Source organism: Zosterops lateralis, assembly GCF_965231275.1.
Source record: "Zosterops lateralis genome assembly, chromosome: 3".
Lineage (NCBI taxonomy): Eukaryota > Metazoa > Chordata > Aves > Passeriformes > Zosteropidae > Zosterops > Zosterops lateralis.
In genome coordinates, this window is record NC_139764.1 from 11,740,189 (window position 1) to 11,762,384 (window position 22,196).

A 22,196-nucleotide genomic window follows, 5' to 3' on the forward strand; every position below is an offset into this window, starting at 1 on the left:
ACCTCTCAACAACTGGTTGCAGCCTAACAGTGAAGATACAAGCTCTCTCCGTTTTCCCATTCCCTATTTATTGAGTCTGTTTGCACATGCAATCTTTCCCACACCTGCTGTTTTCTAGTTCACAGCACAAGGTTTTCTGAAGCCTAATTAGTCACAGAGGCACTAGCAAAAAAACCCCCAAACATCCTAACATGAACAGAAAACTGCACTACTCATCCTTTTATTGGACAGCACTGAGCTTGTTTTGTTGAGCTTTTTCAGAACAATTCTCCATCAGTCACACACCAGTGCTGGGAACAGTCACCTTGAGGAGATCAGCAGCTAAACAGGGAGAGAAAACTCCTGATGGAAACACTAGGTAGGTCTTGTGGAAAATGTACTGTCACTGTGACTTAAAATATATGTGAAGATACTTGTGGGCTTCACAAACACCCTAGAATGGGAAAAAAAGAAAACTTGCTTGCTCCCATTTTAGATCCTAAAAACCCTTTAATTTTTCCATAAGCAGGTTACCCATCTGAAGGTCTGATTCATATATCAACTTATTATCGAGTTATTTACTCCTATTTCACAAACCAACAGAATGTACCCCAGAGTTCCACACTCCCAGCAAGGATTAGCTCTGCTCTCCCCACCAGCAGCCCTGGCTCATCCAGGAATGAGGAGCACTGTTTTACTATTTTATGTCACTAAGTCAGCAGAAAATAGACACCCCCCCAAAAAAAAATTCCTTCCAGCTTACTGGACTGACTCAGCTCACCAAGGCAAGCCATAGAAGCACCAAAATCAGCACAAGCCAGCAGAAAAAGTGGAGTTCTTTCCTCTTTACAGCATCATGGCACAGGTACTTGCTGAGCTCAGATATTATTCCCACCATTCGCTCTTTGAAACTGCTGGAATTATTCCATCTTTATCACTGGAAAATTGAAAGCATCCTGTGGCATGAAAGATGCATTATGCCCACTGCAGTAAAACTCTTCAGAAAAGTCTTTCTAAAGCAATAGGATTCTACTGACATCACTGCAACATTTATGAACTGGTAAGTATTTCCAAGGCAGAACAAAGCTGAGTATTTTCTATGTGGCTATCTCTTTGCTCATGACTCAGCAAACTGTCACTCTTTCCCAGGCTACCTGCTTCAGCAGGACTAAAAGGGTTTCTATCAGGGCACACCTCATCCCTACTCATAGCTACAGCTAAGGAATCCTACTTTTTGACAGAATTACTTACCATCTTTCTGTTTCCCTTTTGCCTATTGGTCTCTACCATCTGTTACTGTACCCTAAGGAGACTCTAGGATGAGCTCAAGTTACTTGGCAAAAACCTCTTACTCACTTCTGCTTCTCTGCCTTGTATTGCTGTGTGCAGTCATCAAAAAGCTTTTGGTTCATCTCCATGAAGAGCTTCAGTGCATTGTAGATTAGCCCATGAATTGTCCTGCAGAGGAACGGGGAAAGGAGAGCAAGTCATGGTGGGCAGGTTCTTACACCCCAGCTGGCACCAGCAGCAGCAACTCATTCTATAGCCACATGACAAAAGATTCTCATGCAATCCCAGCTCTTACCAAAGCAAAATCCCTCCCATAAACACAGCAGGAACTATGCAACAGGGAGAAAGAGATGCAGAACAAAGAGAAGACCCTGGGACAGGCCTGCTGTGGTCAGATTAATGAGTGCAAAAATACACATTCATGTGTTCATTTCTTGCAGTTAGAAGAGAGAAAAGAAGGCTAGGGGCCTGTTCAGGGCTGTTTTCAAGGGGCCTTTAGTGCCTCCCACTGTTCACACCACACATACACAATGATTTTTTTGGGCTGCCAGTATTTGGTCATGAGCTTTTCCACTGAGCTGCCCAAAACACAGACAGGCAGCAGCCCCGAAGAGATGGAAACCAGCACATAGAATACCACAGAAGAAAATTCAGCCCTGCGCCACTGATTTATGGATAGGTTGCACTTTGTGTGAACTCCCTATGGGACAAAGACTCTCCTAGGGAATGAAAACAAGTGTTGAAGCTGTCTCTGAAATCCTGACCCAGAGGCAAAAGATGAGATTCAGCAGATTAAGCTCTGTGTCTACCAGCTCTGCAACAGAATATGGAAGAGAGATGCAGCCCTGCTGGACTTAAGGAGCCTATCTGACCAAGTAGATGAACTATGGGAAAGAGGAGGAGAATGTGAGGTACTCAACCTGCCCTGAGAAGATGTGGCTGTTGACTGTTGCTCAAACAAAGACAAGGAGAAATAAGAGGAAAACTTTTCCAGAACTTCTTTTGCAATACCACTGAGAAGCAGACCAGAAAAGACAGGAACAGCAGAATCATGACCCTTGGCTGCTGCAGGGACACGGAACTGGTGAAGGGTTTCAGACAAGAACATGAAGTCCTTTCTGAGCTCTGGACCTGTCCAACTTCCCTAGAATTAATTTTTAGCTAATTCATTACAGGAAGTGTGTTAAATCCAATTAATTAAACTTGACTTAACTAGGTAAGGAATTAAATAAAGAAGTCAGAAGAAAGGAAGTTGATAAGAGAACCACAAAACAGAGTAGTATCTAGGAATCAGACACAGGGGACATATTTGACATGGACAGCTGCCCAATCAGTTCTGCTTTCTCCGTCTTTCCTGACTCAAGGAGTCAGGCACTGTATTAGCCAAGATCTCTGATCATGGAGAACATAAGGGTGGGACATTAGTTAACAAGAAGCCAGAACTCAGATAGAAAATCTACTGCACACTTCTGAGAGACTGGCAACATTAGTGACAGGCAGGTATCAAACCCTGTGCAGACTCAATGGCCTCGAGGCTGGTAAATGCAGATGCCTCAACCCTTGCAGAAGCAAGCCACTCTGGTCTGCTGGGGCCCTGTTCCATGCTGTGGAGAGATGGCTGGGAGCAGAATCAGAGGAAACTGAGAAGTTATATTCACATCCTAGCAGAAGCTGTAACAGTACAGGAATTACAGGGTAAAATGCAGCTGCTGCTCCCTGGATGGAATGCTGCTGGTGTGCTCACAGCCTGCTCCAGGATGGTTCCCCTCAGACACAGCCCTGCTGAGGGGGATGGAAGGGAGGGTGGAGCAGAGTGGGAGCACCACAGCCAAGTTCTGTTGGAGCCCTGGCAGGGAGGGGATCTCGATGGTGTTTTGCAGCTGATAAACTGCACAGGGCCTGTGAGCCACGGGAGATAGGAGGTGACTTGTGGCTGAGCCAGGAGCTGTGGTGAAATCACCCTGCTCAGATGAACTCTGTTCACTATAACACAATTGTATTAACACACATCTCCTTCCCAGAGTGTGACCACCCCTCACAGGGCACGTGCTCTGTGCTTTATTGACTACAGCTCTGAGCAAAGCCAGAGAATTTTACAGCAATCAGTAACAAAGGGACGTGTGACTCAGAGTCCCTCAAGCTCCACCTAAACATAAAGAAATTGTATAAAAGTAAACTGAGAATAGGAATAAGTTAGGGAAGACTCCATTGTAACTACGGGGATCAGTCAACAGGCTGAACCCATCTTCTCCTGTGGGTAAGAAATGTACTCTGCACACTGGATAATTTTACTGGGAATTAGAGCTTCTCTGAATTGCTTTGAATATGTTTTTGCAGTCAGACATTTTCACTGGCAGTCCTTGAACCAAAACCTGTCACAATTTTCTGTTAATAAGGAATGTTGCTCCATGAACTGTCAGTGTAAGTCCTTCCTAGGCACTGGCAGTCACGAGCAACACGGAACATCATCAAATAAAATGGAAGACCTGCCAAGAGGTTTCTCTTATGCTGTTGGCATATCTCTTGAATAAGTCAGTTGAACTGACCCAGCAGGACTGTTCAATTAAGGGTTCCCCTAATAGCATACTGGCAGACTGGGCACAAGGGTTTTGTTTTTCCTGAGGTGCTGACAGAAAACTCTGAGGGTTCAGGAAAGCTCCTTTTTCCTCAATACAAACTGATACCACCACCAGCCCCCCATCTCAGCAGCTGGTGTCACCAAGCACCATCCATGCACTGTTACACTGCAGCAGCATGCCCCAAGATTGCCAGTGGGTCGAACAATCCAGCAAGTGCCAGAGCATGGGGGAACACCTACTTGTTCCAGTGACTCTTGGAGTTCTTGTAGAGTGCTGGGAACATGATGGGGAGGATTTTGGCTGCGTTATCACTGATCAGGCTCATGATGTATTCATTGTTCCAGTAGTACAGCGCTCGCTCCGCCACCTGCAGTGGGAGAGAAAGCCACCCTTGAAGAGCTCCTGCCAGGAACTCCTCTGCTGCTGCACAGGGAAGCCACCACACAGCCAAGGAGCCCACATGCTTCCTCATAGCACAGGGCTGAGCTTCATGAACTTCTCTGAGGCCATTCATCCCTCCTCTGCCTCAGCCTCTGCCAGACACTTCTCATTTTCCTGAGAAAAGCCTCATGTTCTTGAATAGACAAACCTACTGTCAACACACTGATGATTCCAACACCCTTCACACAACACTTAAGGACAGTAATGTCATCTACTCCATGTCCCAATTCAGATTAGCTCCAAGCCTTCTTCATTTCCTCAGACTGTCCTCTGTAAAGTTCCATTCCTCCCTGGTTTTCCCACAACAGAGTCTTTCAGGGCTTTGAAGCATGCTTCAGTCACCAGTCACACAATTCAACCCCCTGATTTAGTAAAGGTGAAAATATGGAAAATCTTGGGGCAGCCATCCTGCTCTAACAAGACAAACAAGTCTAACAAGTTTCCACACTGTGACAGGCAATGCAGGCTAATTTCTGCATTTAATGCTAGCTTGAGAATAGCTTAAAAAGGAAAAGAGACATCCAGACTCAGTTTGACATTTCAGATAATGCAGAACTTGCTTTATCCCTTTAATATATTATTCCACACAAGTAAATGAAATGAAACTCACTTTGTGTTTACTTGCCTAGCTTTTTGTTTTCAGGATCTGGTTAAGCTTTTTTCTGCTAGATTAACACACAATCCACTCAGAGAAAACTCATTCCCACCAAGGTGCTCAGACTCACCAAGAGTCGCCAAGAAGTCAATTCCTAATTTTGCTCTTCAGACAAGCTCTAGACTATTCAGCATGATCGTATGGAACACCTTTGGGCTAATTCTCTTATGCTCTAAAGTGTTTGCACCTTCTCCAGGTTTCTCAGCATTGTTCTTCAGAGTTTGGCAGCAGATGAGGGCTGCTATCAAGTACAGGATGTCTCTCCTCCAGCCTTTACCCTACTTTATTCAAGCTCCTTAGTTCCTTCTAGTAGCTGCCTCCACACCCAAAGGTCACATTAGTCCTTTGGTTCCCATCACCACACCAGTTATCCATATTCAGCTGGTTTGCATCATGCTCCCCTAGTCCTTTACACAAAACTGATTTTTTACACACATGTGACCTAGCCTGACCTTACTGTTGGCTTGTAAACACATGACTTTGTATCTCTCTATACCAAAAGACAGACTGAAGCCAGGCTGCCTCACTGTGCAGTCACTCTCACTTGGGAGATGGCTGTGTCATTTCTTTTTTAACACTCCACCTATACCTGGGTTGACCATGTGTTTCCCCAGCAACCTGTCTCCTTCCTGGGCACTCTTCAGGGCAGTCTAAAACAATGAGCCAAGAGCACCTGCCAGGAGCTACTAGCAGGTCCCACCACACTGTACAATTTAAATCTTAAGACTACCATCCCCAGAGATTGTATTAACCAGCTACTATAACCAGTCTACCTTCAGTGGAAGCAAGAAACAGATTCCAGCACACCTCACTCTTTACTACCTGTGCCAGAATAAAACAAAGGACCTTCCCAGCACAGTGTCTTTGGTTGGCCTCTCTCCAATACTGCAGAGTGCTTGCTTTTACTTCAATAGGGTGACCCTGGATGGATCTCCTCTGCCCTTGCTGGCCAAAACAGGACGTGGCAGAGCACCTGTGCTCCAGCCCCAGCCTGCTGCAGAACATCACAGAGCAGCAGCAGAGGCTCCACGGATCTCCTCTGTTTTCTCTTGGGAAGAGCTCATGCTGAGGAATCTCACTGTCACTCACCACGTGTCACCCTAATACTCACCCTGGTCACACCTCCACGTGCCAAATACAAGCCCAAAAACTGTGGTGTCACCCTCACATGAGGGTGGATTACAAGTCAATGCTCTATCTCCTCCCTGATCTGCAACCTACCTGGAAGTGTGGGCTGGAGACACATTTGGCCAGCTGCCTGAACAAGGGCTCCATAACTTTCACAAACTCGGATGGCTCAATCACATCCAGGATCTCTTCCAGCTCATTTAAAAACATCACCTCTTTGGGACTGTGAGTTTTTGGCCAGAACTTCAGCAAGCCCACAATCACCTGAGAGGGAAGAGTACAGAGACAGTGTTAGACACCCAAAGTTAACACCAGCTGCAAAATAAATTTTTAAGTGTCTGGTCACAACAGCAAGAGGGGAGGAAGTAACAGAACAGACTCTCAGAAAGTCAGGGTGAGTGACCAGGGAAGAGAGAGGACAAAAGCCCGAACTCTGCCAAGTTACACTCATGGCAGCAGCTCTGCCTAGGCTGCTACGATTTCATATTACAAGCACAAAGCTTAAAATCACTTTTTATGCCCCTTCACAGCTTAACACAGAAGGGGCAGCAGCTGATAAACAGTGCAAAGTAACCATGGAAGATCAACTAATAGAACTGGAAATGCTATAGAAGAAGGTCTCTGAAGAGTCATTATTTAAAACACTGCAGAGCTTGAATACTGGGGAGCATTGAATAAATAAAGCAATGGATGGGGTTTGGGACAAGGAAAGGAAACATTACTTCACACAAAAGTGACTGGATTATGGAACTAATTCCTGCAGGACTTTGTGGAGACTCGAAGTCCAAACAGACTCCAGAATGGAGCAAACAAGTTTATAGAGTTTACACCTAATAGTTATAAATAAATATAACAGTGCAGATGCAACTTCTCGCTGAGTAAAACTATTGCTGACAAGAATAGGGAAGGGCTGTACCTCACTATATTTTATTTATTTATCTTTAATACTGCTTCCTGTCCTACACATCTGCTTCTAGACACTATAAAGGCAGGGTCCAAGATGCTGCAGACCTTCACCCTGTTGGAAGAAGAAATGCTTACTCTGTGAACAGTAGAGTCCCACACAGTTGGCCACAGGAGCTGCCCTTTCAAACCTCTGTACTTCATCTACCAGATCCCAAAGCCAGCACTTGAGAAGTTCAGACCAGCAGAGGGACAGTGGTAGGCAGTACAACAGCAGGATCAGAGATATCTGAGCAATATGTTTCTGCCAACTCAAGGCTTGAGAAGCCAGCAGTTCATTATCCCCAATGTCTGTCATTAATGTCTGCCACTCAGGCAAGAGTTAGCTTCAATGACTCAGAAGTAATTTCAACTAAAACTAAGGTGGTGTGAGGTGAGTGGAGTCTGTGTTTGCTATTACTGAGCACATCTGAGGCCTTGCTCACCTGGCAGTCTTTCAGACTGCTGTTGAGGCAAGAGCTGCCATGTCAAGCCTTGCTGAACAAGCTTCTGGGAGGCCCATTTGAGACAAGTGTGGACCCAGGGAGTAATCTGGCCTCTTTCCAGCACTGCTGGTAGCATCTCCCCATGCATTCAGACTCTTGCTGATGCACAAGCCCTGTAATTCTTCCAGACTTCAATAATGTAAGTAATCTTGGGGGTCTATTCAAAACCTTCACAAGCAAGGTGCTTCATCAGAGCACAAGTTGTGGCAGTATGGTCTTGGTATGACTGGCTGAAACACAACACAGCATCCACTAAAGGTAATGAAATTGGGTCATTGCACTGCTTTCCACAAGCACCAAGCCAGACCTGGGTCTGTAATCCAGGGGCCTCTAAACAGTTATCCAGAAAAAGGTGATGAGCTATGGAGCTTTACTATCTGAATAAGCTGCAAAGTGAATCCTAGGAATATTGAGAGATTCCTATTTCTCTCTTCTCCCTCAGCCTCTGAGGTGCTTTGGCAGGAGGCTGCAGGACTGGATGCCAGCCACAGGAAGTACTCAGCACGATCAGGAAGCTACTTTATGCAATTTGTTTCAGAGTAGGCTTTTGGGAGCAAAGGAAATGGAGAACCCACGTTTAAAGGAAAAGCTGGGAGGTCTGCTTCAGCACTGCTGGTGTCAAAGCTGTGGAGCCAGAAAGCTGACAACAGCTGACCAGCTTCTACCCAGCACAGGCAAGCTCACCAAGAGCACACACATTTGAGCCAGGGAACAGAACGACCTCAGCCAGCATTACTCATTAAAACACTCACACTTTTGGTGCTCCCTGCTACAGTGACAGAAGTATGTGTTCTCTGCCCATCTGCTGTTTTGAGCCTGTGAAGCTCAGCTCTGTAGAAGACATTTCCTGGCCTGCAGTGGGTGGAGAAACACTCGTCTCCTTCTTGCACCCTCTGCCAAGCTGGCATTTAGCCTGGTTAACACTGCAAGTCTGTGCAGCCAGTAACTAGGATATGTGAGGTCTCCATCTACACTGCTCACATTTTAGAACCTGCTGTTTCCCAGCACCACATCCTGAAGGAAAATGTGACTTACCTCTATGAAGGCAGCAAACTGATGCTAAAGCTGGAAGGAGAACATGTTCATGAAGGAACAGTGGCATGCCTAAGCAGACCCTGTGTCCCAGGTTCCTAACCTCATCCCCACAATTCTGAAGCACACCCCAGCAGCCTGGAGAGAAGCCTTATTATTTCAGGGCTCCCAGCTCTGGTTCCATCAGATGGTCATGTATTTTGTCCCTGGAGTATCCCTCATTAGCCAGAAGCTCTGCCCTGGAAGAACAGCTTGGTATCCTGTTTCTTCTGCTACACCAAGATCTGAAGCATAAAGGAAGATTGCAGCCCACCTTCCTGAAGCTTTCAGGAGAGAATGCTAAAGGCTTGCATTGAGCAGTACAGCCCCTTCTACCCCCAGGGAGCCAGGCAAACCCAGTAAACAATACCACTGACTCCCAGACTCCTTACAGCAAGGGTGGAAGAAGGGCTGCTCTAAGGAAGCTGTGAAGCTGTGTGGGACTTGACTGTCACACACAAGTGAAGCAAGGTTACTCACTGGCTCTGTCAAGCTGCTGTCTTTCTCCAAGAACTGTACAACACAGTATGCCAGCTGCAGGAAAAAAAAAAAAAAAAAAAAGGCAAGATTAGAGCTTCCTCAAGTGCACCCAAGACTAAATGCTACCACCTCCTAGGCTGGAAGTAACCCCATGCCCATTATGTTGCAGCTCTAAACAAATCCAGTTTATTGATGCCAAGTGAAGACCTGGACTTTAAGACCAAGCAGGCAGGGCCTGAGCTAATGACATTTGTACAATTTAAGGGATAAAACTTCAGTAACCCAGAGCAATCCACAGCCAATACATTCAGATGAAAGCACAGCTACACACAAAGGGGAGGAACAAACCTGACGCAAAGGCCTGTGCCATAGAAACAAGGCTGAGAGAACTGACATCTCTACTTAATACCAGCATTTTTTCACTTCCTATCCCAAGTTCTGATCTCCTCTATTCTTCTGTTATGTACTCAAAATTGGAAGAAATTAATCTCTAAACCAATCTAGCAGACTAGCAAGCCAACTTCTCCACATATCTCAGTGGTGACTAATAGCTGATGCACCACATGACTGCAGCTAGGAAATTTACCTCTCTGGTTTCATCAGGCCTCCAATATTTCACAAGCTTCCAGCACAGAAAGACAAAGCAAGCCACAGCATTAAGACAGAGTCAGAATACTCTCCTATCATCCAGTGGCACAGGCCCAGACACCACAAGAATGGAACAACCACTACAGTACAGGACTAGTGCAGAGCCCAGAACATCTCACAGCAAGAACTTTGTACAGTGTGGCCTGGTGAATAGCTATAAAGAATTATAAACTAATATAAATATATAAAGCTTTTAATAGCTACAAGCTTTTGCAAAATCCCAATCTAGCCTGGGAACTTGAAGCACTTCTCACCTGTGGATGGTACACACTGAGAGACTTCACTTTGTGCAGTGGTAGCAAGACTCTGATGAGGAACATCTTGTGTTCTTCCTTCAGAGGCAAAGCAAACCCATTGATTATGCTGAGAAGAAACAAGAGTCTTGTTAAAATTTTGACCCAGCAGAAATACAGTCCCTCTCACCTCACAAGACACACCAGCTCTCACCAGCCCCTTGATGCAGGGCCCACCAAAAGCGTGGTCACTGCAGCCCAGCCTGCACACTGAGCTCATCAAGAGTGTTCTTGGCAAGCACCACAGGGAAATGCCTCTGCTGGAGCCTGGACTCTGCTTTGTCCCTGCCAGGCTGAGCCCACACACACTGAGGCAGAACCTCTGGGGAAGGCCAGCACCAGAGCAGCTCAGTGCTTGAGTCTTGTGCTTTACAGAACAGGAGGATGGCAACACAACAGGGCCACAAACAGAAGGGAAGCTGAACCCCTGGAGAAGGCTGCCCATTGCTAGGGCTTCTCAGAGCTGTGAGGAGCTCCTCTCTTTTACTGCCTGCTGAGGCAAGATAGCAAGTGTGACTGGACTCAAACTCAAAAGAACAGGAGACAGATCTGGGAAGAAGAAGGCTACCACTGTATTTACTGGCACTCTGGGGAGTACTTTACTTTATGCTCTGTCAGACTGAGATTCTCTGGAAGAGAATCTTCCTTGCCTCTTGCAAGGACTGCTGAAGGAAGGCACTGCCTCTTCACAGAGCACACTGGGCTGGGAGGCCTCTCTCACTATGGGTCCTCTGGTGAAAACATTAGTCCCTATGAAATATTGTATGGCAGCCATATCAGATTCCACATGTTTCAGGTGAAATTCACAGGAAGGGGAACCTTGATTTACAGAGATAATCTAATGACTTTAGGTTCTAATGACTTTGCTCCAGAATTACATCGTGCTATCCAGGCCCACAGGACTGGACACACCTGCAATCCCTTCCAACCTGGAGACTGGGTCTAAGTTATGTTAAGTGGTGGGACAGTGATCCTCTACAAGGCAAGTGGAGAGGACCTTTCCAAGTCCTTCTGACTACCCTCACCACAGTCAAAAACTGCTGGCAAAGGACCCTGGATTCACTACTCTAGAGTTAAGAAGGCTTCTGCTCCTGAAACAACTGAAAAAACAGAGACTGATGCAGACCAAAACATGTTTTATGTGATTCCTCTTCTGTGTCTGAAGAACTGTTCATAATAAACATTATTCTTCTTTGCATGATAGCAAACTGTGCAAGACATTACTACTGTTAGATATTTACTGTTGTTAGACATTTATCTATTATTAAATACCTATTATTAGTGTACATTTAGAATAGAGACTCAACAATGTAAAGGCCTTGTCAAGCCTCTAAAGAGGGGAAATGATGCCTTAAGCTTTAGCTTTCATATTTTCCAGATTCTGTACTGGATTAGTTTGTAACTCTGAACTTCATATAGAATGTTAGCAAGTTCTCCTCACAGTTCAGTCAGACAAAACAATCCTTTTCCAGCCCTAAAACCAAGGACACTGTTGCAGCTTCAGGCCCAAGAAATGCAAACAACAGTCAACTGAAGAGAGCAATCTGCGAGGATAGGACCTCATAACCTGAAGCTGTAATTGGACAATTAACCCCAATATGTAAATGGAACAAAACTTCTAAAAGTGTGAAAACTTGTGACCAGTTGTCCATCTTGGGTAGAGCCATGGCTGGGCTCTTGTACTACCCAAGGTGTATCCTTTAAAGGCCTTTTAATAAATACCTACTTTATTCCTCTAACCCTAGTCTCTGTTCCAGGTAGCCTCCCCTAGGCATCACTGGGACTCCCAAAAATGGCATTACCTTCCCAGGATCTCCAGTAGCTCTGCAATCCCATTGTGGTGTTCTGTTTCATAGATGAACCTAAAGAGAAGGATGAGAAGTCATTGGCAAATGCTGGCTACAGTTTGATAAGCAAGAGGAAGGAAAAATGCTGGAGACAAGGAGTCTAAATGTTACCTAAGAAAGACCTCACCTGTAAAATATATTATTGATCTGCCTCCTCACATATGCTCTCAGGCCCAGGAATTTCCCATAGATCCTGTGCAGAATAGTTTTCAGGAAGTCTCGTTCTCTGGGGTCCTCACTGTCAAAGAGATCCAGCAGCTGTGGGGAGAGAAATCCAGTCAGTGCCTGCATACTGCCTGTCTGGACAAAGCTACCAGCAACACCAGCCATTGCTCCTGTTTGGCAAAAACAGCTCTCTCAGTTGAGTGATGCCTTCAGCACCCTGAGTACAGTGGTCATTTCCCTGAAACATGTGACCTCCTAGTCACAAGCTGGAACCATGATCATTTCTTTCACCTTCAGAAGCTCAGTGATGACCTGTCTATTCTACAAAGTTGCACATGCCCACATTTCCCCTGCAAGGCCCCCGTGCCCCTCTCCACCTGTACAATGAGTTTTGAGTTCCAATGACTACAGCTCACACACAGTCTTGCCCTGCACAGAAAATTCTGTCTGCTCATTCAAGACAAATAAAGAAAAGTCACATCATCAAGCACCAAGATCTGCTGCATGTCCTTCATAAAGGTGGTGCACAGTGGCAGGGGCAACAATTACTTACAGATAGCACAAACTTCTGGTCAATGTATTTCTTGGCTACATTTGGTTGAAAGTCAGGCGATTCCAGGAACCTGAGGAAGAACTCATACACCAGCTGTCAGGGGAAAAGGAGAGATTAATTAGAAATCCCCCTGTCCTCTCACCATTGTTTACTTCAGATTTATGCCTGCCTTCTCCTTAAGGATTCGGGGAAAGGCTGGGAAGCCTGAACAGGAGCACAAAACCCAGTGTTTCCTTACCCAGTGGGATCGACTCAGCTGTCTTTGCTTAAATGGGCAGAGGTCTCTGGTGGCACATAACTGCCCAAATCTGCCTGAGATCTCATCACCTCAGGTCCCCCCAAAGACAACATCCACCTACTCAGATTAAGACATTAGGCCTAGGAAACTCTTCTCACATCTTCAGCACACATCCCTACAGAGATCAGAAATCTCCAGAGATGGCAAAGGCTCAGGCTCACTGGATGCCCTTGAGACATGCCAAAGAATAATAGAAAACATGCAGTGTCCTCTGCCTCCTGGGTACTGACTCAAAGTTGGCTTGGACTCACTATGCCAGGAGAGCTGCATGCTGTGTCCCATTTGGAAAACAAAGGGCAGCTTACTTTAAGAAGGCTGTCAGTGCTGAAACATCAGCTTCTGGTCCTGCTGTTTTCTGAGAAGACTCAGTCCACTCTCATCCCTCCTAGTGGTTCTGAGGGGCCACTAGGCCAAACAAGATCAATGCATTTGAAAGGTCTGACTTTGGAATTGAAGGAATGGTAAGACCATGCATCTACAAGTAGGTCCTAGCTGCCAATGACAGCAGTGAAGAAAAAACTGAGGTGCTGACCAAAAAGCTCAGCAGTTACCACAGATCCATGCTGGCTGCTGCTGACTCAATTCTGAGAAACAAATGCTGCCTAGCATTCACAGCACTCTGGTGCTGAGGACACGCTATTTCTATCAACGCTCACATCCCTGTGTCAACTGCAGCAGTGAGAAGTGATTAACCACTGCTGCAGAATGACACCTTGTTTCTTCTCTGTATTTTCTGCTTCATTCTGCAGTACCTGCCTCTTTTTCTGCCTTTGTCTGCTTGACAACACATCCCTGTGCAAGTGCCTCGAGCTTTCCTCCTGACTTCCACAGCTGAGCTCTGCTAAACCATGCTCACTGTCACTTTCCTAGCCCTTTTCACCTAACCTGTCTAAATCCATCTGCAGATGCCTGTTGCATACAGGCAGCAGCCAGTTCCCAGGACACCCCTGCTTCCTGCACTACCTAAGAGCCACCTCTGGCCCCTGGGTGGCAGGCCTGGTCTTTCCCCAGTGACCCTTGCAGGCTGGTGAAGCAGCAGTGCCAGGGCTGGCAGCCTCCAGCTCTACAGGGACTCTTAACTTCCTGGAGATAAATTCACCAGATCCGTATCCCTATCCCTGCTCACCTGAAGGTGTGGCCAGGCAGCCTCTAATGTAGGCTCATCTTCTTCAGGGTCAAATTCTGCTCCTGTGGGATTGGACGATGGTGGGAGTGTCCGGAAGAGGTTCACTGAAAACTGAGGTGAGTGAAAAAGTTGCATGAATGACAGCCTGACACCTCATGATGGTCCTCCACACAGCAAACCCTTCACTGCAGTGCAACACATTATAATTTATCACAGCTATGCCCACACACTGATCCCTTCCTGCAGGCTGCAGGGTTACAGCCTGCACAGGACCTCCCCAAGTGCAGCCTGTGCCAAGAGACAAGAGCCTGCACCTCTCCCCAGAGCAGGCACTGTCACCACCACCACCCCCACACACACTTCTGTTTCTGGAGGTGGGTAGATAAGGAATGGGTAGGACTGGGGTCACACTCCTCTCTGACAAATCCCTATCCCCTCCTCCTCCCACACTTCCCTGTTCCTTTGGCACACAAGGCACACAAATGCTGGCTCCATGCCCTACCATGATAACAGCTTCAGGATAGATGGCCTCGGTGACAACATCTCGGTTATGTGTGATGTATTCCACCATCTCATTGAGCCCTGCTCGCTTCACCTCCTTGAACTTCAGGTCACTGAGGGGGTCAGAGATGAAGTCAAAGAGAACACAGCACTGCCGCAGCTTCTGGATGAAAAGCTCTTCTCGTTCATGTGGAGGAGCATCTGTCAGAGAAAGCAGAGACATCTGTCCTTGGAGACAGGCAGACCATCTTCCTGGTTTGCCCAGGTATCACTGCAGTTTGCTCCCTGTGGTTTTCCCCCCCGCCCCGTCACATCACCCTTCAACTGTTGGAGGGGAAGAGGGAGAGGCAGCATTATCCCTGCTATGGAAATGGGACAAGTGAGGTAAAGAGACTGCCAGGCCTCTGAAGCAATTACTCCAAGAGGGATTTCAAACCTGATTCTAACCTGATCAGCATTGATCTCTTCCCTGTACAGAGTACACTGAAAAAGGAACTCAACCTGCTCCCATCACAGACCAGTGACAGCCATGTCCTGCACCCCAGAGACATAAAGGGAGCTGGGCAGCACACATTGTAGCCTAACCCTCCTGCCAGAGAATAGGGTGGAAGAGAGGGGCCAGGGTGGCAGGAACTGTACATTAACAGATTCTATTTCTGATACAACTGGAAACTACACACTGCCTTGGCCTTCCCCAAGGGCTTGTCTGTGCCCGTGAGCAACATCAAGCAATGGGTCTGGCTCAATGACTGCTGAAAAGGCTTTCTCCTTGTCCACACTCATGTTTAATTGCAACATAATGGACACTTAGTGCTAATACCAAGCTGCCCTAACATGGACAGGTTCAAATGCACTATCGTAATTTGCAATGGAAACACAATAAGGAGGAAGCCTGGTCCTTCCCCAGGAATGGGTGGATGCAGGAACCAAAGACAGTCTGCACCAAGGTCTCTGCACTTCACCACCTCCTGCACAACCTGCTGAACAATCTGAGGCAATCTTCAGTACACAGAAGCACAAGGGTTTAAAATAACTCAGCTGGGAAGGTAAGTACAAAGTTTGCATTGAGAATACTCTCATTATTTTAGGCCATCCATCAGTTCTCTGCCTGTTAACAAGCAAAGCACCTTTCCCAGAACTATCCCTGCTGCACTGCCCATATAACTAGCTGGACACTGGAAGGGTTGCTTTGGGAAGAGCCATTACACCACCACACTCTGCCTGGAGAAAACTGCAGCTTGCCATGCAGGTCACTCCCACCCCACTGCCTCTTTACCTTTGAGGGCTGGGAGTTTTTGCAGTTCCCTGTTTTTGCTCAGATTGAACCGGGAAGAACTGTGCCGGCGCTCCTTCTTCACAATCTGGGGTCCCCCTGAGTACTTGATTTTATTCAGCTGGGTTGGGGGGGGAGCGCTGTTACTGGGCCGCTTGTTTGAAGTTGGCTGCTGCTGAGGCTGCTGCTGTGGCTGCTGCTGGGGCTGCTGGGCCTGAGGCTGCTGGGCCTGAGGAGGGAAAACAGAGTAAAACAACTTAGAAGCTTTTACCTACAAGCCTCATAGGCAGATGCCATCAGCATCTTCTTGGAACGAGGAAACCGAGCAGGTTTTTCACTGTTGCACTTGCAGTTGAGTGCATCTCACGTCTAGAGCTGCTGGTTGCATTTGCAGCATACCTGCAAAGCAGTCATCACTTTTATTCATATTTGCAAGGTACCACAAATGCACCGGAGCCTCTTGGCACAGCCAGTGCTGTGGATATAGAAAGCAAAGTCACATCTTGTGACAAGTTACATGAATAAGAACTTTCTGTGGTCCAAACAGAAATCTCAGCGTGCTGCTGTCTCTGCAGGACTCTATACAACACACAACAAGCAAGTTTAGAAAACTTGCAGTTTGCTTCTTTGTCCCTGTGCAGGGAATCACCAGAGAAAAAGCAGAGCAGTACATAGTACAGAGCAGACATAACAGCCTTGGAAAGGCAATAGTGCAGACCACTACCATCATTGCTGCACTCGTGGTCCAGGAGCACCTACAAACCACATGGAGTATGCATACAAACATATGCAACCTTAGGTCCCAGGCTGTGGGCTCTACCAGCCCATCCTGGCTGCTCCCTTCCATCTCTGCCTCACTGCTGTCTGGGCTTTTCCCACATCACTCCTTTTAGCCACACAAACTCTGCCTGCATTCTCTTCTCCCACTGCACTCTTGCTAAACTGCACTAACAGAGGCACTTTCTCATGTTTAGCATGTGACCAGAAACTCAAGCCAGTGTTTGCTCAGCTCAGCTCTCCTCTGACCTTGCTGAAGCTCTGCTGGTTCCAAGTCCCATTTGGACCATAGTGACTCAGTAACTGACCCTTTAATTTTCCACTGACCCAACCTGTGGAAAACTCAGCACAAAAGAGGGTAACATCCTGCCAGGAAGCAGAGGGATTAGCTGGAACCAGCACCCAGACTACCCTGGCTGTGCTTCATGAGCCACCTCCTTCCTGCTGGTAGATGAAGCCAAGGAGCTGCAGGATGAACCTGATTAGGATAAAAGAGGAATAGAACAATGGATGGGGAGCAGAGGTGAGTGAAATCCTTGGACATCACCTCTTTCTTTCCCCACAATTCCCAGCTGCCACATAGAGCACAGTGGTATAAATGCACACCTCACCAGAACAGTGACCAGCAGTGTTTTGAGGGAGTGCAGGAGCTCAGCAGAGCTCTCCATCCTCCACAAGGCCAGTCTCTTCCTGGCTGAGCTGCAGCCACTCTGCACAGTCCTTTCTCTCAACTGGTTTCCAAAGAGGTGCAGCACAGCACTGCAGTGCAAGAGCAAGAGTTACTGCACCTGCAGCACGTGGGAAGGCAGCAAGGTAGGAACAGGGAAAGCTGTCTACAAGGAGATGCTGCTCTATAGATTGGGATCTGTAGAGCAAGTGAAAAGACTCCCTGTGGAAAACAGGGCCCAAGATAAAATATCACTTTTTTTGCCAAGCCATTACTTTGAATGAGAAATCAGAAAAAAAAAAATTGGTTCTGGTCTGGCTCTGTTTGAAGGAAATCTTGAGTGGTTCTGTTTCAAGCCAAGGTGGGGGGAGACAACAAGATTTGAAGTCTCTACAGTTTACATCTGTTTTGATTCCCCTCACAGAGCAGCGTTGTCCCAGGATGAGAGGAGGGAGCCAGATGAGCTTGTGATAAAAACAGCAGTGTCTGCCAAACAAAGCAGGCCCAGACTACAAACTGGAGGCAACTTACTCTAAAGAGTGGTCTCTGCTCAGTGAAGTCAGGACAAAGCCTTGCTGGCCAGCTTCCAAGACTGAGAAGTTCATTCCTCACCCTGAATACTTGGGTATCAGGGCAGTGTGAGCCAAAATATTGTGCAGATGCCTTTGGGAGTCCTTGACTCTGCATCATTCTTCTTCCATGGGGAACAAGAGAAAAATCTGAATGCTGAGCCACCACAGAGAAAAGATGGTACAGAGAGAAGCAGAAGATGCACTGGCAGCGTCCCAGGTAGCACTGAAGGAAGCAGGACACATGGGCCCTCCTAGGTGATAGGACACACCTGGGTACTCCTCACCCACCCAAAAACACCACAGGCAAATGTTCAGAGCATGGTGTGTTTACTGCATGTGAACAGGCTGCATCAGGGGGCTGGAAAAGTCCTTGCCACCAGTCTTCAACATCTTGCATGAAGACAGACAAAACATAACTTCAGGTTTAGCTGCCAGCTATTTAAGAAACAGTCATATACACATGCAAAAGTCACATAACTCAGAGTGCTAGAGAAAACCTGATGGTTGGAGAGGTCCCATATACTCATATGCTGCAGTGCTCAGAGGGTTTATGAGGGACTGCTTGTACAGGCACTTTCTGGTATCAAGTTGAATCCCTGCTCTCAGGAGGTGCTTCCTGTGGCAGGCCTGCTGTCCTGCTGCCTTCAACACCTCCTACCTTGGCCACATGAATCAGTAGAGGCTTATTTTAAGTTTCCTAACACTTTCTTCTCTGAAGTTTCCATCCCTGAAAACACAGCAGACTACTGAACCTAAAAGCTTTTCACTTCATGTACAGACTGTTTTCCTGACACCAACACTAGCCAACTGCTCCATGGCTGCAGGCTCCCCTCTACCTGAGCAGGCTCAGCCCCCTCCTGACAAGCAGGGCTCACACACCATGACAAAGCCAACAGCTTGTTACACTGCACATGCTGAAGTGACATGGGAAGAGCACAAAGGTGTTTGCACCAAGCACAGTGGGGCATCCCCACTTTCCCCACTGCAATGCAGCAGCTCCTTGTGCCTAGAGGACAGGCCACCCCTAAATGAAACCGAATTAGAACTCCTGCACAGAGGCTCTCTGCCTCCAGAGCACTTCCTCCCCACTGGTTCCCACCACCTCTCCTTGTTAGGAACTTGCCTACACAAGCCAATGAGCCCCAGGCCCTGAGCTCGCTCTGTGCCATTCCTCTTCACCCCAGAGAGTAGAGATCCTCTTTCCCCAGCCACCCTGAGCTGTGCTGGCTCCTCCTGCACTCCCCTACCCGTGCATGACCTCACCTCTGCAGGCACTGCTACTGCAGCTGGGTGCATCGCCACTCGGGAAGCCCTTTCTGCCTCACTGGTCCCTTGAGCATCCCCTGCTTGCTTCCCAGCCCAGATCTGCTCTCAGCTCCTCCTCCTCAGATGACTCTTCCCTTCCCATCCCTCAAGTCAGTACCTGCTCTCTTTGTCTGCTGTTACACAGCTTCCCTATTAAAATGAGGCTCCCTGCCTCAGAAGTAACATGAACACACTGTAATGCCTGTCTGAATAATGAACTCCAGGTACTGCAGTAACAAGCCCCATGGAGATATGTGCAAAACATGAAAATACAGCAGCTCACTGAAAAGGGGCACCCTCTCCCAGAGCTGCAAATCTCATCAGCAAGGCTCCAAGCTGCCCTTGAGGCTGCAGAGCAACTCTCCTCTTTACTGCTGCTAATGCCTGCTCCCACTTCCAGGTCATTAATTCTCTTCCCCACCCAGCCACCTCTCCCAGTCTTTCTGGCCAGGAGGAGTAACTCTTTCTCATCCTCTCATTCAACACTGCCTTGGTCTCTAACATTATTTCTTTTCCCCTCTTAAATAGCTACACAGAAATTCTCTGCATTCATATACTCATCATATTCCAGAGGGACTGAATTAAACATACCTTTCATTTCCCACTTCCTGCTCTCATGTTTTACTTCACTGCTCCTTGTCTCTTCTGAAGCAAACTGTCCCAAAACCAGGGGCTGGCCAAGCTCTGCTGGCTATTCACATCAGATAGATGCTCATCTTGGAGTAAAACTGAGAGCACTGCAGTATCCTATGGTTGTTGAGATAGCCACAACACTCAGAGTGCTTCATTAAAACTTCAGAAGGCTTTAAGCATCAGCACCTTGTATCTAAAAGCCTCTCATAACTTTTCTCTGTACCTTCCCAAGGGCAGCTCCACACAGCTCTGGCTCTTTCTCTCCTTCTTCTAGCAGTACCAGCTCGCTCCTCCCCGTCCCCAGCACTGCCACCTAACCCTGTCTGTCCCTCATACAACATCTGACCCTTTCTATCCCTCGAATGACCTCCTGTCCCTCCCTCCTCACAGCAGGGCCAGCAGACTCCAACACCCTCCCTCGCAGCTCACTCACTCTTTATCACACCCATAGCTGGGAGGGCAAGGTTGTTCCCACTCTTGGATAATTAACACAGCTACAATATACCAAGGGCAGGATTGTCTTCAGCACCATCTCCATCTGTCTCCCCACTTTACCCCTGTACTTAAGAGAGAATCCAACACTTGTCTTCCCTTGTGGATGTGCCTGCTTTTCAACATATCTGCCCTTCCAGATCAGCTCCTTTGCTGCAGAGAACAAAGAACTTTGCTTAGGGGGTTCTGGACTGACTCCTACCCTCTTCATCTCCCTCCACAGAGATGCCCATAGGAGCTCCTTGTCCAGTGCATTTGCCCAGATCCATCAAAACAGAGCTGCTTTGCAACAAGCTTTACTCATCCCACCAGCCAGACAAGTTGCCTGCAAAACAAGTCACAACTTTCTGGTACCAGGACAAATTAAAGTTGATTCTTTCCCCTGCTCCATGGAGCAGGGTGTGAGAGAGGAAAGCACAAACTGGAAGAGGGTTGCCCACATGCTGCTCCCCTGCTGCAAGCCCATTAAGCATCTACTGAGATACGAAGAAAAAGGAAAGATCTTTTTAGTGCACTCCATTTTCACCCCAGAACAGGCAACCAACCAACCATAACTCCACAGGGAAATTCACGGGGCATGAAACCCTCACAATGGCAGCAGAGGTATCCAGGCTGGGCTCAGCCCATCAACCCCACCAGACAGTACCACTCCCAGCATTTCACTAGTCAAACCACCTCTTGCTTCTGAAGTAAGGAAGGAGTTTTGCTCCCAGCACACACTGCCTAATTCTTCACACAATGTGAAAGTCAAAATACCTTTCTGTGTTTCCTGAAGAGCAAGAAAATCGCATTCAAACTGGTATACATTTCTTCTTATCAAGCAAAGAGCTCTCTTCCATTCTGCAGCAGAGTACTCCAGAGACAGGAAAGCACCAAGAGGGAACAAACTTCACTGCAGACTCAACAGAGAAAGGAAGAAGAGACCTGTGGCAGTACACACTGCAGAGGTGTCTCCTTTCTGCTCTGCTCTCTGTTCCTATGATCAAAGGAGACCCAGCTTTCCATCTTAAAGGAGGGCTGGATTTCGTCTGGAGTATGAGGAAGTGGTTGGGTATGTTTTGTGGGAGGGAATTTTAGACACATCACTTCTAAGTTTCTTCTGCACCCAGGCAAATATTACATGCCATTTCAGGTCACAGGAGGAAGCTTGTAGCCTGTGACATTCTTCCCTTCCTACTGCACCACTTGTAACCAGGAGAGCAGTGCCACAGCGCACTGCTGATTTGGATGGGCACATCAGTGACCTGCTTTGTTGGCTATCCATTGCAAGACCCAGACTTTCCTACATCTTTCCAGAGCTGTGAACTCAGCTAAGAGTTCCATATAAATAAAAGGCAAGTCTGACCCCATAATGCCAAAGCAGGAGTTCTCTCACTTCCTTGGAGTCTGCAGGCAGCTCTCCCACCAAGCTGTTTTCAGCTGTTTACACAGAACGAAACTGATAGAGGCAAAAGCCAGGATGGAGGATCTACAAACCTGCTGCCTGCTCCAAGGCACACAAAGACTCTGATTCCTTGCTGTCCACATGGCAGGTTAGGCATGAGCACAAAACTGAGTGGTTTGTAGTAGGGTTGTTTTCTGAGGCTCTGCAATGCAGATCTGAGCTTTGGAGTAGACTCTAAAATAACACTGACTACAACCATGCCACTGTACTACACATTCCTTCCTAGTCTTCAGTAGCCTTACATGTCTCCCAAGCCCAACCCTCCAAATTACAAGTGCAATGTGCCCCAGACAAGACTAGAGCACACAAGCTGCTATGGATGTAGAAGTGGCACAGCTTGTTTGCCAAATTGCAGTATTAAAATAAATAAACCACACATACATGCATGTTTCCTCAGACGTGTGTAACATTCTTCTGAAACAATTCTCAAATTCCACAACCACTGCCTGAATGCCAGACTAACTCAGGACAAGCAGAGAAGTTCCACTGAACACAGATTTGTGCTAATTCTAAGGACAGCTTATCATACTA

At 47.2% G+C, this 22,196-nt stretch overlaps 1 protein-coding gene across 2 annotated transcripts in view; it reads right to left on the reverse strand.

Moving 5' to 3' along the window:
* PPP2R5D (protein phosphatase 2 regulatory subunit B'delta) overlaps window positions 1–22,196 on the reverse strand; it is a 28,806-nt gene that overhangs the window by 4,999 nt on the left and 1,611 nt on the right. For both annotated transcript variants that reach the window (XM_083857897.1, XM_083857898.1), the window contains exons 3-13: window positions 15,779–16,004; window positions 14,504–14,703; window positions 14,002–14,112; window positions 12,578–12,670; window positions 11,987–12,117; window positions 11,815–11,874; window positions 9,974–10,082; window positions 9,072–9,125; window positions 6,166–6,336; window positions 4,088–4,215; window positions 1,336–1,437 (exon numbers count right to left, since the gene is read on the reverse strand). In XM_083857897.1, coding sequence (XP_083714023.1) covers window positions 1,336–1,437; window positions 4,088–4,215; window positions 6,166–6,336; window positions 9,072–9,125; window positions 9,974–10,082; window positions 11,815–11,874; window positions 11,987–12,117; window positions 12,578–12,670; window positions 14,002–14,112; window positions 14,504–14,703; window positions 15,779–16,004 — 1,385 coding nt within the window. The remainder of the gene's footprint in view (window positions 1–1,335; window positions 1,438–4,087; window positions 4,216–6,165; window positions 6,337–9,071; window positions 9,126–9,973; window positions 10,083–11,814; window positions 11,875–11,986; window positions 12,118–12,577; window positions 12,671–14,001; window positions 14,113–14,503; window positions 14,704–15,778; window positions 16,005–22,196) is intronic.